The 18,980-nt window shown below is 36.2% G+C and overlaps 1 protein-coding gene across 3 annotated transcripts in view; it reads left to right on the top strand.

Annotated features, from left to right (window-relative positions):
* RNF17 (ring finger protein 17) overlaps window positions 1-18,980 on the top strand; it is a 106,547-nt gene that overhangs the window by 41,318 nt on the left and 46,249 nt on the right. For all 3 annotated transcript variants that reach the window (XM_058276356.1, XM_058276358.1, XM_058276355.1), the window contains 6 exons: window positions 1,658-1,773; window positions 2,759-2,879; window positions 5,907-6,027; window positions 17,312-17,539; window positions 18,172-18,322; window positions 18,480-18,598. In XM_058276356.1, the coding sequence (XP_058132339.1) occupies window positions 1,658-1,773; window positions 2,759-2,879; window positions 5,907-6,027; window positions 17,312-17,539; window positions 18,172-18,322; window positions 18,480-18,598 (856 nt within the window). The remainder of the gene's footprint in view (window positions 1-1,657; window positions 1,774-2,758; window positions 2,880-5,906; window positions 6,028-17,311; window positions 17,540-18,171; window positions 18,323-18,479; window positions 18,599-18,980) is intronic.

The following is an 18,980-nucleotide window of genomic DNA, read 5'->3' as shown; positions in this document are numbered from 1 at the left end:
AGACTTACACAGAGGTGAATTTTCAACATGACAGAATGAAGACCTCTGCTGACCTATTCCCCAGTAAATCTGGTGAAAATTAATGTAAAAAGAACTAAAACCTCTGAAACCCTGAGGGCAAACAGCAAATGAAGAAACATCCATTCAAGAAATCTATAAAAATTCAGAAAGAAAGGCTAGAGTCTATAGTATTTGGACCAGGAGGTCACCCTGCTTCTCCCCTCCCAGCTCTTTGAGAGGAGACTCTACTCCAGAGGCCTGCAGCTAAGAACCTAGGGCTTCCTCTTTCCTAGCTGATATCCTAATTCCATGTCTCCTGACTTTACCTCATACTTGACAGTTTTGGTAAAGAAAGTCTTTAAATTCCATCCCATATCTGTTTGTTTTCTTTGTAAATATAAGGGAGCATCTCCGTTTAGAGACTTGAGGAAGGGTAGGAATCTAGTGACATTGGTAGAGTTGTGAACATCCTTCTGGATAGGATATAAGGAATACAGAGGAAGTAGGAAAATGTTCTTCTGCCTTCTGGTCTTATACCCATAACGCGTTTTCTCAATTAAAGATCAAAACCATAGGGCCTAAGATCTTCAGTGCCAGTACTGTTGTACCTGCTTTTTCTTCTGCCAAGGAGCAAATTGAAATTATATATACTGTATTAGTCTTTAAATACAAAAATAATGACAAGGTCAATAGCATAGTATGCTGAGAATGACCATGGCACCTATATTTTGAGTACTGTCAAAATGATCCATGTGCTAGATCTTTATTTAAGCTTCTATGTGGTTGATTTTTCCAGAGGTTTTTTTGCTATCTTTTAAATTGTATGGACTATATTTACATAGAGCTCTGTCTCTGCTATATTCCAAAAATAGTATTTTTTAGAAATTCAACAGTTAAGATGTTATTATATGAATGAGTCTTTAGTTTGATTTTTTTTAAATATAATTTTTTAAAATTTAATTTAAAAATTTTTTAGAAGGTCCTGGGGTTTGAACCTGGGACCTTGTTCATGGGAAGCAGGTGATCAACCACAAGGTTACACCTTCTCACTAGCTTGATTTTTTTATTGCATTTTTTGCCTTGTTTGAGGATCTATGTTGATTAACAGTAAACATTTAGTAAGTGCTTACTTTTGTGCCAGATGTTTTTGCAAATATTTTAAATAGGGGAATCCTTTAAAAATAAATAAATACTTACTAGATTCTATTTACAGATGAAGTAACAGGTTAGATAGAGAAAGTAACTGCTCATGGTACTAAATCTTAGTGATTTTAATTAGCTTGCTTAGGGTCACATACCATTTACTTGATTGAGCTATGGTTCTAAGATGGTCATTCAAGCCTAATTGTTAACTTTTAAGCTATGCCATCTACCATTTGATAGGTATTTGATTTTGGCCATCCTTTGTATTATAGCCAAAGCTGTATTTGGCTGTATTATAAATAGTTATTTTCTCATTCTTCTATGCCTGAACAGCTCTGCAATACAGATTTTTTTGAGGTTCATATATAAGAAATATTTTCTACATTTCAAAAGATAGTATATATTGAACATAAAAGCATTCTAATCTACTTGACTATAGATCAATCTAAATTTTGCTAAATAATTCCCTTTTTCCTTTCAAAGTTTGTGATTTCTAATTTCATAATTTTTAAAGGATTGCCTGGGCATCGAGAAGTTGAAGTTAAATATGTTGACTTTGGTAATACTGCAAAAATAACACTTAAAGAGATGCGTAAAATAAAGGATGAGTTTCTGAATCCTCCAGAGAAGGTAATTGATTTATTATGAATTATAGGCTTAGAACATTAGCAAAAATATGGAAGTATTTTTAGAAGTCATTTTCACCATTGAAATATTCCATTAATCACCATTTTGCTTAGTAGTTTCTGATATACAGATTGCAGATAAATATCGCTAGTTAATATTTAAGAAATAATATGCATATCTTGGCTAATGAGAATTAATTATAAACATTTTAAAAATATATAGATTTTCTTTATAAGGGCTTTCTGGTATGCAGCTTTTGCTATATTATTTTGAGATAGCTATATAATGTGTTAAGAGTTTCGTGTTATTGTAATATATTGTATGAAAAAAAATCTCAGGAATATTTTCTGTGAAGGATTCTGATAGAAGAATAAATGGGGGGTCTCCTTTTTTAAATTTATATGCTCATATATTAATTTGAATTATTTAACAGTTTTCATTTTCAAAAACAGGTCAAGTGGGGAGCAAATGTAGTTCAGGGGTTAAGCACATGCTTCCCATGTATGAGGTCCTAGGTTCAATCCTCAGTACCTCCAAAAAAAAAAAAAATAGGTAAAATGTTATACAAAAAAAAAAACCCTGAAAATAAGGTGAACAAAAAGAGGAAATCACTCAAAATTATAGTTCAGTGTTTTAGTTATATATTTCTAAGACTTAAACTTCTGCATCTTCTATATTTTTACCAATTTGTAGGGTCCTGTAACCTGCTTTTCTTATTTAGCAATATATCAGAAATATCTGCAGTTGTTTTAATAGGTACACAGTATTCCATTATATGAATGTACCATACTTAATTCATCCAAATACTCTGCTGTTCCAATTACTTACATTTATAAAGTAGTGATGAACACTTTGCACAGTTATTTAATACAGATGAAATTCAAATGCTAAGTTTAGTTTTGTACAGACTTATGAAAAATGTTATTTTAATCCTAAAATAACTGGAAATTAAGTTTACTTTCTTAATGATGTAATTTGTTTAATACAGGCAATTAAATGTAAGCTGGCCTATATTGAACCATGTAAAAGGGCAATGCAGTGGTCCAAAGAAGCTAAAGAAAAATTTGAAGAAAGGACTCATGATAAATTTATGACGTGTTCAGTCATTAGTAAGCTATTTACATTTTATTTGTTATGTGCCACACATAATTTTAGATAAGAACTATGATGTAACATTTCTCAGATCTTAGAATAAATGTAGTGTGCCATCAGTAATAGTAGTGAGAAATAACATTTATTGAAAATTAGTTATAGCTTAATCATATTTAGAGTCTAAAGTCAGCACATAAGGCAAAAATTACCATTAAGGATGAAGTCACCCTGGACATGGGCTCTTGAATGCTCAAAAGCCAAGTATTAGCTTCTTTTATTTCTGTTTGCATTTTTGCTGGGGTTCTGTCCCTGACCTTGGTTCAGTAGATGCTAAGATTTAAAGTGAGATGTGAAATGAAATATGACCAGTAAATAATTTTTGTTTGTTGTTTTTTGTTTCATTTGATTAAGTGAATTCAACTGTAGATTCTCACTCAGTACATTTGGGGGAAAATTATTTGTTTTTTTGAACAGTTTGTGCCCAAAACATAGACTGACCATTGATCCACGATTTTGTGATCCAAGAAGTTCTGAAAATCAAAAGTTTAATGGCAACACCTAATCTGAATTGATATAAAGTTATATATAGTTTTGTGTTTTTTTTAGCAGATCAATTTTATTGATACAAATTAATAAAGCATAAATCCATCCAAAGTGAACAATCAGTGGTATTTGGTATAATTACATAATTATGCATTCATCACTTCAAACATTATTAGAGCATTTTCATTATTTCAGTAATAGTAATTTTTAAAAAAATAAAAACTCATCACATCTCAATCTCTCTATGCTTCCCCTGCCATACATAGCTGCTATTCTGTTTCTATCTATAGTTTATATTTATAGTGTTTGTTTCCTTTAAAGTGGACATTCATACATTCCACTTCAGGATAGTAACATTTGGTTGTGAGTATTACAAATACTATACCGAGAGTATTACAAAATATGTGGTATATGTACTTTGTATACATTTCAATCTGAAGAATTCTGAATTCTGAAACATGTCTGGCCCAAGGGAGTTTTGGATTTGGGGATTGGAAAATCTGTTTTTGTTTTTGTTTTGGGTGTTTAGCTAAATACTGTTCTAAAACTATAATAGACATTGGCTATATTATATTGGGCTTAATAAGTACTAGTGCAATATACATAAAACCATGTTTACTTAGCATTGATATATGGGACTTTGAAAGGTAATTATTACCATATCCATTTTCACTTTTATCCTACTTCCTTTAAATAAACCTAACCTAAGATTACTAGCCTGACTTTCAGTGAGGAAACTAGACCTTGGAGAACTGCTCGAGGTCACATAACCTGAACATAAAGTTGTATCTGAGATAATTTTTTCACTTTGTTTGTATAAGAACTTGATCTAAGAAATAGTTCTGTTGAGGAAGAATATGATTATAGAAATTGCATCACTAGTCTATAGAATTTTATATCCTCTGAAATGAACAATAAATTGAAGGGCATCTTAGTCCTTGAGCAACTTGCAAACAGTGATTTTGAACAGAATTTAACCTGGATAATTCTGTTTCCCAACTTTCCTTTTGGTATTTTGGTGTTTGTGTGTTTATTTTGGCTCCCATCTTGAATGTGCTCCAAGACAACCCATCAAGGCATGACTCTCTAGATTTCTTTTTTTTTTTAAGCCCTCTTTTTCATTTCTCAATTATTTATTATGCCAATAACATCCAAAATTAGGCATACCATAGTTATTAGTCTGTGTAATTTGATTTAAGGGATGCCAGAAGGCTCTGCCTGACCAAAAATATCTCCCTATTAATCTGCACACTGATGAGATTGGGAGTTCAAGAAATTTATAGTAAAGGGAGCTACCACAGATGAGAACTGGGAGACTCCTTTTATTATAGACTATCACATTACAGAGCAAAGGGCATTTCCATTTTAATTAGGAAGATGTCAGGGAAGATGGTTAAGATCAGAACACAGGGAAGTTTGCCCACCCCTACCCCACCTCCCCACCGCCGCCCCCCCCGCCCCAGAATAAACAACAACATGCATTGGAAATAGGATGCCAGAACGTGAGATGGGAAGTAGGGAGATCAAAGTTCATGCAACCTCAGCATTGCTTAGCCTTGTTTCTTCAGATAATTTATCTAGTCTATTGAAAAGCATTCAAGAATGATTTTTTCAACTCATGAGAAAAGTGTACCAGTATGTATTCCTATGCCTGAATAACAGATGATTTACTGCTGGTAATGGTTATCTTTCTATTTAGAATCATCCTTCTGACCAGCAGCTATCATCACTTTTATGTAGAAGGCGTAGGCATGTTCTGATCTCTGTGTGTATTTTTGAGGTGTATGTTTCTTAAAGAAATTCCTCCATCATTTATTCAGATACTTATTGAGCAACTTCACTGTACTACATGCTATAAATAAGTAAATAGGCATATGACATTTACATCTACCCTCAGTTATCTCCCAATCTAGTTTAGGAGATGGATCTGATAAGTACCCAGTTCATTTTCTCTCAATGAAATGAAAAGTTAGGTGGTTTGTCCTGAAATGTAGAGAAATGGAAAAAAGTTCCAGTTAAGCGATGGTTCTAAATTGAGTATTTATTGTTTTGAGCTTTGTGCCATTATAATAAAAAGCTGTAAACCTTTTCATTTAACCATTGGTTTGAGTTAACTTCTTTTGTCTTCCTGGAACTTGACTGAATCCCATAAAACAATTTAAAAGCATGACAGAGCACTTCTTCAGTGAGTATATAGTTATATTTTTTTTAATCTAAAAGCTTTTTTTAACTGCTTTTGGTTTCATTTTAGAATAAACAGCATAATAATCTAAAATGACATTTTTATTCATTTGCATATGCTACAGATAACACTGGAAAGTCTTTTATATTAACAAAAGCTACTTTTACTCCTACAGAGATGATGTCACATTATTCAGCAAGAAACCTCATGTATGCAAAATGACAGAAATTAAGGTTCCAAACTTTTAAAAAAAATGCCTCGTTTAGTGTATTTGAACATATATATTTCCTTTCCCAAACTAGTCTTTATGGTTTTACAGAAATTCTGGAAGATAACGTGCTCTTAGTTGAGCTTTTCGATTCTCTTGGGGCTCCTGGAATGACCCCTACTAGTATTAATGACCAGCTAGTTAAAGAGGGCCTAGCATCTTATGAAGTAGGGTAAGTGGACTTGTAAACTTTTCATTTTTATTTCATATGCAACATTTTACTACTGTTTTACTGTAAATGCTTAAAGTTTTTTACCTTTTTTGTTTGAATTGGGTTTTTTTTTTTTAACTCTACCAAATGACTAGCTTATTTTTTGAACTATTAATAGAACAGGACAGTGATCCAAAGAAGCAAAAGAAAATTCCTTAAACCATCCTGCCTTGGGATACTTTCCTAGGCCATCTTTTCTATGCTATCTGATCACTCTAGGCAGTCTCATCTATGCCATGACACACACACCAAATTTATATAAACGTGTATATATATAAATCAAAATTTATACCATCAGTTTCTACCGTTTTTCCTCCATTCTGAGCCTGTAATATGTCCACTTGAATGTGCTTGAATTTCCTGAATTCATGATCTTCCCCTTATAACCTTTTCTTCCTCTCATATAACCAACCACAGTAAATGACCACCACTCTGGTGCTCAAGCCAGAAAACCTGGGTGTCCTCTGAAATGCCTTCTTCATTGTCTGCTACCCTTCTTATTTGGTCAGTCACTAAGTTCTTCTGATTCTACCTACCTAAATATTCTTAAAATTAGACTGCTTTTTCCCTGTCTTTTTTGCTCTAACATAGACTGTCAAATTTTGCTTGTGGACCCAAAGGGTCCTCTGAAAAACACCCACATATAGCCCTAAAAAAGCCACATCTAATATCTGGGTGGCAGCCACAGATAATGCCTGTCAGTATAAACCAAAGAAGCAGGAACCCCTAGCAGAGGATTACAATCACATGCTCAGAATGTGGTCATACTTCCCGTCCCTGTCCTACAGCATGGGAGAAGCTAGAACCAATGTTTTAGGGAGCGTGTTTTACCACTTTAAGTCCTGAGGTAGGGAGGGAAGGAAAGAGATGAGAGTAAGCATTTAAACTATATTGTACTGAGTTTTCTTGTTGTAAAAAGTGAGGTTTATTGAGGTAGAATTTATTTCAGTAAAAATCCACCCTTTTAAGGTGTGCATATGATGTCATATGATAAACACTGACAAACATACATCATGTAGCTGTCATCACAATCAAGATACAGAATATTTCCCTTGGCCCCCTTTGTAGTCGGTTTCCTTCCTCCACACCTAACCACTGACAACCACTGACCTAACTTCTGGCCCTACAGTTTTGACTTTTCCACAAAATCTCATAAATGGAATCATATGGTATGTTGCCTTTTGCCTCTGACTTCTTTCATTTCAGCATGATACTTTTGAGATTAGTCCATGTCACTGTGTCCATCAGTGGTTTGTTTCTTTTTATTGCTGCCTTGTATTCCATTGTATGGATATACCATAATTTTATATGTTCACGAATTGATGGACATTTGGGTTATTTCCATTGTGCAGCTATTCCATGAATAAAGCTGTTGCAAACATTTGCATACAGGTCTTGTTTGTCTGGCTATGTCACTCAACATGATAGCTTCAAGGTTCATCCACGTTGTAGCATGTGTCAGAACTTCTTTCCGTTTTACAGCTGAATGATAGTCCATTGTATATATGTACCACTTTTTGTATATCAATTCATCTCTTTGTAGGCACTTAGGTAGTTTCCATCTTTGGCAGTTGTGAATAATGCCACTATTTATATGTGCAAATATCTCTTAAGAGTTCCTGCTTTCAATTCTTTGGAGTATATACCTAGAAATGGGATGGCTGGATTATATAGTAAGTCTGTATTTCATTTTATGAGCAGTCAACAAATTGTTTTTCACAGAGCTGCACCATTTTACATCCCAACCAACAATAAATGAGTATTTCTATTTCTCTACATGCTGTCCACCATTGGTTATTTTCTGTCATTACAATAGCCATTCTTGTAGTTGAGAAAAGGTATCTCATTGTGGTTCTGATTTGTGTTTCCTTAATGGCTAATGATGTTGAGCATCATTTTATGTGCTTGTTGGTCATTTGTACATCTCTTTAGAGAAATGTCTATTTAGGTCTTTTGACCATTTTTAAATTGTGTTGCTTGTCTTTTTGTTTTTGAGTTGTTCTTTGTTGTTCTGTTGTTGAGTTTGACCAAATTTTAATTGGGTTGTTTGGCTTTTTGTTTTTTTATTTCTTTATATACTCTGGATATTAAACCTTATCAGATATGTGGTTTCCAAATATTATCTCCCATTCTGTAGGTTCTCGTTTTACCGTATTACTGTCCTTTACCTAAACAGTTTTAGTTTTGATGAGGTCCCATTTATCTCCTTTTCCTTTTGTTGCTCAGACTTTTGGTTTAAAGTCTAAGGAACCATTACCTAACAAAAGGTCCTGAAGGTCCTTCCCAAAGTTTTCTTCTAGGAGTTTGAGACCTGGTTCTTGTATTTAGGCCTTTGGTCCATTTTGAAATAATTTGTATATATGGTCTGAGATGGAGGGCCACTGTCATTCTTTTTCCTGTGGACATCCTGTTTTCTTAGCACCATTTGTTGAAAAAGATATTCTTTCCCCATTGTATGGACTTGGCACGTTTGTAAAAAAAAAAAAAAAAAGCAATAGGCAGTAAATGTGAGGATTTACTTCTGACCTCTCAGTTTTATTCCATTGGTCTGTATGCCTGTCCTTAAACTCTAGCTTTCTGGTAAGCTTTAAAATCAGAAAGTGTGAGTCCTTCAACTTCATTCTTTTTTTCCAAGATGTTTTTGGCTACCTGGGGCCCCTTATACTTCTATGCTATTGGATGATTGCTTTTTCCATCTCTGCAAAGAAGGCTTCTAGAATTTTGGTTAGGATTGTGTTGAATTTGTAAAATAGCTTTGGGTAGAATTAATATCTTAACAATAGTCTTCTGACCCATGAAAGCAAAATGTCCTTCCATTGATTTAGGTCTTCCTTAATTTCTTCCAGCAATGTTTTGTAGTTTTCTGTGTAAAAGTCCTTTACATTCTTGGTTAAATTATTCCAGTTGTTCATTTATGGTTTTTAGAAGCACCACTGATTTTTGTGTGTAGATATTCTACCCCACCATTTACTGTATTTATTAGTTCTAGTACCTTTATGGATTTTTCAGGATATTCTATATATATATATCATTTGCAAATAGGGAATGTTTTTCCTTCTTTCCAATTGGTATGTCATTTATTTCTTTATCTCATCTAATTGCTATGGCCAGAACTTTCAGGACAATGTTGAATAACAGTGGGTGACAGTAGGCATCCTTGTCTTGTCTCTGCCCTTAGAGAAAAAGTTTTCAGTCTTTCTGCACTAAGTATGATGTTAGCTGTGAGGGTTTTTGTTTTGTTTTGTTTTGTGGTACCAGGGACTGAACCGAGGACCTCATATGTGGGAAGCCGGCACTCAACCACAGAGACACATCAGCTTCCTTGAGTTGGTTTTTTTTTTTTTCATTTGTTTTGCTTGTTTGTTTTTGTTTTTCAGGAGGCACTGGGAACCAAACCCAGGACCTCCCGTGTGAGAGGCAGGTACTCAACTGCTTGAGTCACATCTGCTCAAGCACATAGGCTCTTTATTATGATGAGGAAGTTTCCTTCCTTCCTAGGTTTCTAGTTGTTCTTATCAAGAAGGGGTGCTGGATTTTGTCAGGCGTCTTTTCTGTGTCAATTGAGATCATCGTGTGTTTTTTTTCCTCTTCATACTGTTAATGTGGTTGATATATTACATTAGTTGATTTTCTTATATTGAATCACCCTTGCATAGTTGGGATAAATCCCACTTCATCCTGGTTTGTAAGTCTTTTAATGTTCAGGTGGATTCGGTTTGCTAGTTGAGGATTTTTGCATCTATATTCTGAGGAAATATTGGTCTGTAATTTTCTTTTCTTGTGGTACCTTTATCTGTCTTTGGTGTGAGGGTGATATTGGCCTTGTACAATGAGTTAAGGAGTGTTCTCTTCAACTTTTTTGAAGACTTTGAGTAGGATTGGTGTTAATTCTTCTAGGAACATTTGATAAAATTCCCCTGTAAAGACATCTGGTCCTAGGCTTTCCTTTTTGGGGGGAGGTTTTTTATCACTAATTCAGTCTCTTACCTACTTATTGATTTGTTGCAATCTTCTCTTTATTATTGAGTTAGTCAGTATAGGCATTTTATATGTTTCTGGGAATTTCTCCATTTCATTTAGATTATCTAATTTATTGGTGTTCAGTTGTCCACAGTATCCTCTTATAGTCCTTTTTATTTCAGTGGGGTCATTAATAATGTCCCCATTTTCATTTCTGATTTTAGTCATTTGCATCTTCTCCTTTTTTCTTTCCTTCACCAGTCTACCTAAAGGTTTGTCAATTTTCTTGATCTTTTCGAAAAACCAACTTTTGGTTTTGTTGATTCTCTTTTTTTTTTTAATTCTCTATTTCATTTATCTCTTTTCTAATCTTTGTTATTTCTTTCCTTCTGCTCTCTCTTGGTTTTTTCTAGCTCTTCCAGTTTTGCAGTTGGGTTTCTGATTTGAAAGCTTTCTTCTCTTCCAGTTAAGCATTTAGAGCTATAAATTTCCTTTCAGTACTACTGAGAAGGAATTTGAATGCCCCCTCTGCTACCCAGGAGACAGACCTTCTCCCTCCCTGGGTGTTTAAAGCAGGTGAGCCTTTGCCCCAGACCTTCTGCCTCAATTGTTTCCTACACTGCTTTCTTTGTCTCAAGTTGTGTTTGCCTGAAGGGAGACCACGCAGGAAAGGAATTTCCCAAGGCAATCTCTCCCAGTCAGAATATGGCCATGGACCTACAGTGGAGCACCAGCCAGCTCCAAACTGCCCTGGAGAGAGAATGACGGGAGGGGCCAGGAAGGGTACCAGGAGCTTCTTCCATGGCTCCCCAAAGTTTCACTTTCTTGACCTGCCCAACAAATGCAACCCTTCAAAGGTGCTCGTTCTGAGAAAGTATATTGTCTTTAATTCTCTTCTGCAACTTTTGTCCAAGGTGGGTTGAAACAGTGGCTGCCCTCAGAGTAGTCCCTCGGCAATCCAAAGTTGCTAATCAAAAGTTGTGATCAGCAGTTGCCCCATGCTTGATCCCTGGATCCTGGGGAAGGTGATTTTTATGTCCCTTTCAGGCACCAACAAGCTACGCCAAGGGCCATACTCCACTACTGCCTGACATGAGAGTAGGGGATGGATGCTGGTAACCACTACAGAGAGAGCAATTTAATGGCATTTACCATAATTACCAGCCCTCTTCCTCCTATTCTTTCCTGGACACAGAACAATATTCTCCAGGATTCCAGAGTTTCAAAGTAGTTGATTTAGACAGTTCCTGCCTGCTTAATAGTTGTTCCAGTGAAGGGGAACTGATTTTTGGAGTTTCCTATGCTGCCATCTTCCCGCAATTCTCTTTCTCTTACCACCTTTTAAAACTGTGTGTTCCTGATTTGGCACTTGCCCAGCTGCTGCAGCCCTTTATAATGTTTTCAGGAGTTCTTTGGAAGGTGGCTCTGCCAGTTTTTGCTGCTTGTTCAGATAATCTGTAGTGAAACAACACCCTGGAGCTTCTTATGTCACCATCTTGGTCCATGGAGACCATGGATTTTTTTTTTAAAGGAGGTACCAGGATGGAACCCAGGACCTCACACATGAAAAGCAGTTGCTCAACCACTGAGCTACATCCACTCCCCAGTGAGAGTTGAATTCTGTTGTTTTGTTTTTAGGAGGTGCTGGGGGTCAAACCTGGAACTTCATACATAGGAAGTAGGTGCTCAGCCACTGAGCTACATCTATTCCCCTCCCCTTGATTTTTAGCAAAGGTTCCAAGGCACTTCATTGGAGAAAAGGTAGTCTAGTCAATAAATGGTATGAAACCAATGGATATCCACATGCAGAAAGATGACCATAGGTAGTTCTTACCTTACACTCTACATAAAAATTAATTCAAAGTGGTTTATAGTCTTAAATGTAAAAGCTAAAAAATAAAACTTTTAGAAGAAAGCATTGGAGAAAATATTCACAACCATGCCTTAGGTAAGATTTCTTAGATACTACACCAAATTCTTAAAAACTGATAAATCGTATCTTATGGTAATTCAAAACTTTTGTGCTTCTAAAGACACCATTAAGAAATGGAGAAGACAAGCAACACACTGGAAAATATTTACAAAGCGTATACCCAATAAAGGATTTATGTCCAGAATTCAAAGAATTCTAACAACTCAATAATAAGGCAAACAATCCCATCAAAAATGGGCAAAAGATGTGAACAGACATTCACCAAAGAAAATATAAAAATGGCTAATAAAAACATGAAAAGTTGCTCAACAATATTAGTTTTTTGGGAAATGCAAATTAAAATCACTGTGAGATACCATTTCACACCCACTGTAATAGCTTTTATAAATATAAAAAGACAGTTTCACATGTTGGCAAGTATAATGGTTAGGTTCATGTGTCAACTTGGCCAGGGGATAGTGTCCAGTTGTTTGATAAAGCAAGAATCTTCAGCTGTAAGATCTAAAGAGAGATGGTCAAGCTTATCTTTCAGTGTGAAATAATACTGTGCTAAGGGTAGTCATAGTGCTATGGGAATCCTGGAAGGTTTGCCACTGGAGGTTTCATCTAAGCTGAATTCTGTAATACAACTATGAGTAAAGGCCCATAGGCAGGAGAAAATAAGGTGTGTTCAGGAATTGCTAGAATACACACACAGAAGCAGGACAAAATAAAAGATAGTGGTGGCAATGGGATAAGAGGAAAGCTGGAGAGAAAGGCAGAGACTAGAAAATTAAAGGACCTTACTTAGTGATAAGCAAATTACAGTATTTTTCATACATTTAAATGTGTTTGACCTTTATTCCCAGAGGAAAAGGGATCTACTAAAGGATTTTAAACAGAACAGAGTGATTAAAAATAAAAAGGGTTAAGGCTAGAAGTGGGTACTAAAGACTATTAAGATTATAGTATTAATAGTTTAGTGGTAGAAAAAATGAATAGATTATGAGATATTAAGATGATGAACATTACCAAACTTTGCTACTTATTGTTTAGAAGTGGTGAGAAAGAGGTCAGAGTTGAGACTGACTTTCAAGATTGCTGATCTAGACCACCAAGTGGGTGGTAATAGAATAGGGAACAAAGGAAGGAGGAGCAGTGTTTGTTGAGCCAAGTGGAGATGACAGTAGCTGTGGACACGTTATATTTGTAGTGCCTCTGGCATATGAAGGGGGAGAAGTCGTTGAGTGACAGAACTCATGCTGTGGTCAGGGGGCCTCTGCATTTGGGTGAGTTTGGGGCTGGTTAAGTTTACATAGGAACCAGAACACATGGTGAAGTCTGAGACATTGCAGCAGCTAAGGAAAATGGATCACACAGGCACAGTCACAAGAAAAGAGTTCAGAGGTATATTTACTCACCTTGAACTGCTTGTACATTTTCTCAGCAGGGGCAAATCCGGGTTTCATGCGTGGGCTAAGTTTATATAATATGGGAGATCCTCTTTAAGAAAAAGAAATACAAAGTTCTAACTATAAGATTAAGTAAGCAGGAGGCGGACTTGGCCCAGTGGTTAGGGCTTTCGTCTACCACATGGGAGGTCTGCGGTTCAAACCCCGGGCCTCCTTGACCCGCGTGGAGCTGGCCCATGCACAGTGCTGATGCGCGCCAGGAGTGCCGGGCCACGCAGGGGTGTCCCCCACGTAGGGAGCCCCACGCACAAGGAATGCGCCCCGTAAGGAGAGCCGCCCAGTGCGAAAGAAAGTGCAGCCTACCCAGGAATGGTGCTGCCAACACAGGAGAGCTCACACAGCCAGATGACGCAACAAAAAGAGACACAGATTCCCGTGCTGCTGACAACAACAGAAGCAGACAAAAAAGATGCAGCAAATAGACACAGAGAACAGACAACCAGGGTGGGGGGGGGGGAAAGGGGAGAGAAATAAATAAATAAATAAAGATTAAATAAGCAAAAGTAATATGTAGACTGAGAAAAGAAATCACAGCAAATAGATTTTCAAAGCTCACACACAATGTAATCTATAAGCATTACAAAGTACAAGTTGATCTTAAAATGCTTTTTATTATTACATTTTTTTAGCTTATACTGATCCCCACTTCAGATGCCAGATTTTGCTATATATTCCCTGTACAGGGAATAGAAAATTAATTCAGTCTTTTCTCTAGCATGGTTGGCTAAAATTTTTTTGTTGATTAGGAGAGTTTTTCTCAGATCTACAATACAATTAATTCAAATTTAATGCTATGTAAATTTTTAAATGAGTCAGTTTTAGGGAAATCATTTTTTTTTCATGTATATGTACATATTACACATATGTACAGGTATACATTATATGCATAAATATGTATGTAAATATACTATTTTAAGACATTTCAAGTTTTCTTGTGTAATTATGAATCTTACAGTTTGAATTTATAATATTTTCTAATAGGGTGACTATAATTTCTTACCCAAACATGTTTAAGAGTGAAAGAAGTGCACTGTTGTGCGAGGACAACAGGCATGAACTGAGTGGTGTGGTCACCCTACTCATTTAACAGCTTATCTCCAGTGTCCTCACTGGGCACTGGTGAATTAGGAGTTTTATGTTGGGCCCTGTATTTTCATGTTGTGACACCAGGAAGATAGGAATATTTCTGAAATGTATGCCTATTTCAGATGGCTAGCAATAGCCAACTCTGTAGGAAAGCAGTTATGAACCACAAAATTATATTCCACTAAACCCAAACTAATTGTAGCCCCAACTCAGCTTCCACTTAGCCAGATCCTCAAAATGCTGTAGCCTGTACCAAGACAAGGACAAATTTGACAGAGGGAAAATGGGACTAGAAAGAGACAATGGTCTTAACCTAATTTCAGTTAAGGATATTTTACTTTTGCACATTTCACAAAAACACATTGCTTTGACCTATCTCAGGACCTATGCAAGAAAGGGATCTCAAATCTTAAACTCAGTTTCACAGTAAATCCTCCTCTAGTATTCTGGTAGCCATGTTAATCTCCTTGTCCTCCCAAACCCGGAATCCTGTTGTCTGACAACTGCAACTATACCCACGTTTTCATTGTATTTAGCCCATCCTCAAAGCAGAATTTGAAGTTCCCTTGTCAGTGCCCACCCTGTTCACCTAAGGAATGAGAAGACAAGAAATGTCAAGTACCACAACCTAGACACTCAACTGCATTATACACAATGCCCACCATCCGTCAGTGTTGTCCATATATCTAACCCCTACCTACCTCAAGTCTTGTGCCATCTGGTTTACTGAGTCAAAGTCACACATTTTCTTTTAGTTCCCGGAATGCGTAAGTAACTACTACTTATCCTTTTTAAATCTCAGCTGAAATATCAGAGAAATTTTACCTAACCCCCAGTCTAGATTAGATTTTGTTGGCCTATGCCCTTATTCTTTTCCTTCCTTTTGTCCATAATTATAATGTATTATTTGTGTAATTATGTAAGTCTCTTTTTTTTTTTAAAGATTTATTTATTTAATCCCCCCCCCCCGTCTGTTCTCTGTGTCTATTTGCTGCATCTTGTTTCTTTGTCCGCTTGTTGTCGCCGCTTTTTTTTTTTTAAGATTTATTTATTTAATTCCCCGCTCCCCCGGTTGTCTGTTCTCTGTGTCTATTTGCTGCGTCTTCTTTCTTTGTCCGCTTCTGTTGTCAGCGGCACAGGCACAGGAAGTGTGGGCAGTGCCATTCCTGGGTAGGCTGCACTTTTTCGAGCTGGGTGGCTCTCCTTACGGGGTGCACTCCTTGTGTGTGGGGCTCCCCTACACAGGGGACACCCCTGCGTGGCACGGCACTCCTGGCGCGCATCAGCACTGTGCATGGGCCAGCTCCACGCGGGTCAAGGAGGCCCGGGGTTTGAACCGCGGACCTCCCATGTCGTAGACGGATGCCCTAACCACTGGGCCATGTCCGTTTCCCTATGTAAGTCTCTCAATCCTCCTCCATGAGGACAGAAACCCTGCCTATTTAGTTCACTGCCATATCTCTAGCATCTCATAGTATATGTCCAGTAAATATTAATTGAATGAAGGATATGAATGTATGGCTCTGGAGCTCAGAAAAGAGATCTGGCTCAGTGGTAGAGATGCAAGTTGGTGCATATACATGGTATATGAGGCGAGGAAATGAATGAAATCATCCTTCTCATCATATATGTCAGTCCCTTGATGAAAATACAACTCTGAAGATTATCACTTATATGAAAGAAAGAGAAGTCCAAAAAGTGGTATTAGAGAAATTGAAGAAAAACTAGGAACCAAAGAAAGACAACATTTCAAGAAGGAAAGAATAGCTAGTCCTGAAAAATAAATTAACAAAGTACTGAAAACTATCCATTAGATTTAGCAACAAAAATTGTTAGTTACCTTGGTTAGCTGAATACTTCGCTTACTGTGAAAAGAAGTTTTCCCTTTACTTTATAGAAATAAAAAATACCTGATTATCTGTGATTAGAGTCTAATCTGGATTCAATAATTTTGCTTCTTAGTAACAGTTTTTTTCACTTACATTTTCATTAGCAAAGAGGCTAATGCTTTTTTAGCCAAGGAGAAATATTGAAGTTATTAAATAAACTGAATAATTCTTCTATCTTTTGTGAGTACATAGTATCAATCAGAAGAAGTGAAATTGTGAACGTAGCTGGTAGTTTAAATTGTGTTTTTGAAATAGAAAACTTAGCTTTCAGTTTAGTTTCCTTTTTTCTTTTTGTGCTTGCTTTGGTTTTGGTTTTAGTTAAGTTTTTTTATTTTTAATTTTATTTTTTTAAATTTTTTAAATTTTATTTCTCTCCCCTTCCCCCCCCACCCCGCCCCCCCCCCTCCCCTGGTTGTCTGTTCTCTGTGTCCATTTGCTGCATGTTCTTCTGTGACTGCTTCTGTTGTCAGCGGCACAGAAATCTGTGTTTCTTTCTGTTGCGTCATCTTGTTGTGTCAGCTCTCCGTGTGTGCGGTGCCATTCCTGGGCAGTCTGCACTTTCTTTCGCACTGGGTGGCTCTCCTTATGGGGCACACTCCTTGCGCGTGGGGCTCCCCTACACGGGGGCACCCCTGCATGGCACAGCACTCCCTGCACACATCAGCACTGCGCATGGGCCAGCTCCACACGGGTCAAGGAGGCCCGGGGTTTGAACTACGGATCTCCCATGTGGTATATGGACGCCCTAACCACTGGGCCAAGTCTGCTTCCCCTTTTTTTTAAAAACATGACTAAAATTGCTAAAACAATTCAAAGCTAGGAAGCAGTAAATCATAGCTAAAACTTGTTTGTCTCTACATCTAAACAAATACAAAAAAATATTTTGCAAGCTATTCTTTTTGCTAATGCATTTTATTATTTTTCAGATATACCCTCAAACATAATTCCAAAAAGCATATTGAAGTATGGGATCCTTCTCCAGAAGAAATTATTGCAAATGAAGTAAACAACTTAAATCCTGTGTCTGCAAAATCTCTACCTGTTGAAAATTTCCAGTCACTTTATAATAAGGAACTGCCTGTGCATATCTGTAATGTAATCTCTCCTGAGAAGATTTATGTTCAGTGGTTATTAACAGAAAACTTACTTAATAGGTATATAAGGAAAACATATATTGAAAACATATATTGCATGTGATCTTAGTCTTCTTTCTATATTTTTTCAAAAATGCAGGAATCTTAAATATAGAGTTTTAAAAGTAGCAAAACTACTTAAATAATGGTTAAAAGTATAAAAATAGTATCTTTATTGTTTGTTTTCACTATATTAGAATTCATTCATCCCACAAATACTTATTGAGCATCTACTGTGTGACAATCAGTATTCTAGGTATTAGGGAAGCTGGCAAAAATCATGGAGCTTAAATCCTCATAGAAAGAAAATAAAATATTTAGTGTGGCAGGTAGTGATAAGTGCATAGAAAAAAAGCAATTGGGGAGAAAGGCAATTTTTAAATGGTCAAGAAAGACCTTACTGAGACAGAAACATTTGATATGGATCCAGAAGGAATAGAGAGAAAGCACGTAGATAACTGAGCAAGTTTATCTCAGACAGAGTTAATGGCTAGAACAAAGATCTTGAGGTGGAAATATGCTTGGAATATTAAATCAAGAACAAGGTGTCCAGTTTGGCTGGGGTAGAATGAGCACGGGAGAACAGTAGAAGACATGTCATGTTACAATATAAGAAAAGATTTAGAAAGTTAATATTTTTTATCTTTACATAGTTTAGAAGAAAAGATGGTAGCTGCTTATGAAAACTCAAAATGGGAACCTATCAAATGGGAAAATGAAATGCACTGTGCTGTTAAGATCCCTGATAAAAATCAGTGGCGAAGAGGCCAGATCATCAAACTGGTTACAGACACATTGGTAGAGGTAAATGCAGTTAAAATTATAATTGAGAAAGTGAATGATTTTACATTTATTTCCCGGAATCTTAATCCAAAATTCTATTATACTTTTTGGTTTGCAGAAAACTGTTTTGAAGTGCAGAAAACTGTTTCCATAGACTTAACTGTTATTGTTTTCATAGGTCTTGCTGTATGACGTTGGTGTTGAACTGGTAGTGAATATTAACTGTCTAAGAGAACTTCAAGAAAATCTAAAGACAATGGGAAGATTATCTTTGGAATGCTCTCTTGTTGATATAAGGTAGTTTTTAGCTGAGTAAATTTTCTCATTTTTGAATGATCATTTTAAGTATTTTTCTCTTTGGATGGGTTCTTGTTAGTTTTTTTATTAGTATGTTCTGAAGTTTTCATAAAATCTAGTTAAGAGTTTTAAAAAGAGGTAAAGATAAAAATTTGGGTGACATATTTTAATGGTATTAAGGAAATAGAGATAGGTCAGGGTGAAAAAATAGATGGAATTTGACTTGCTGAATATAAAAAAACTTACATTGAGGAACAGAAAAAGGCAGGTAGAAATAAAATCTGTTGTATAAGCTTAGGATTGCATAAAAAGCTAAGATATGTAACTTACAAAAAAAAAAAAAGGAATTCAAGAGAATTCTGGGAAAATGGCATAGCAGTTT

The sequence above is a fragment of the Dasypus novemcinctus genome, chromosome 15, assembly GCF_030445035.2.
Source record: "Dasypus novemcinctus isolate mDasNov1 chromosome 15, mDasNov1.1.hap2, whole genome shotgun sequence".
Lineage (NCBI taxonomy): Eukaryota > Metazoa > Chordata > Mammalia > Cingulata > Dasypodidae > Dasypus > Dasypus novemcinctus.
Note: the sequence above shows the minus strand (reverse complement) of the source record. Positions and strands in the feature narration are given on the sequence as shown.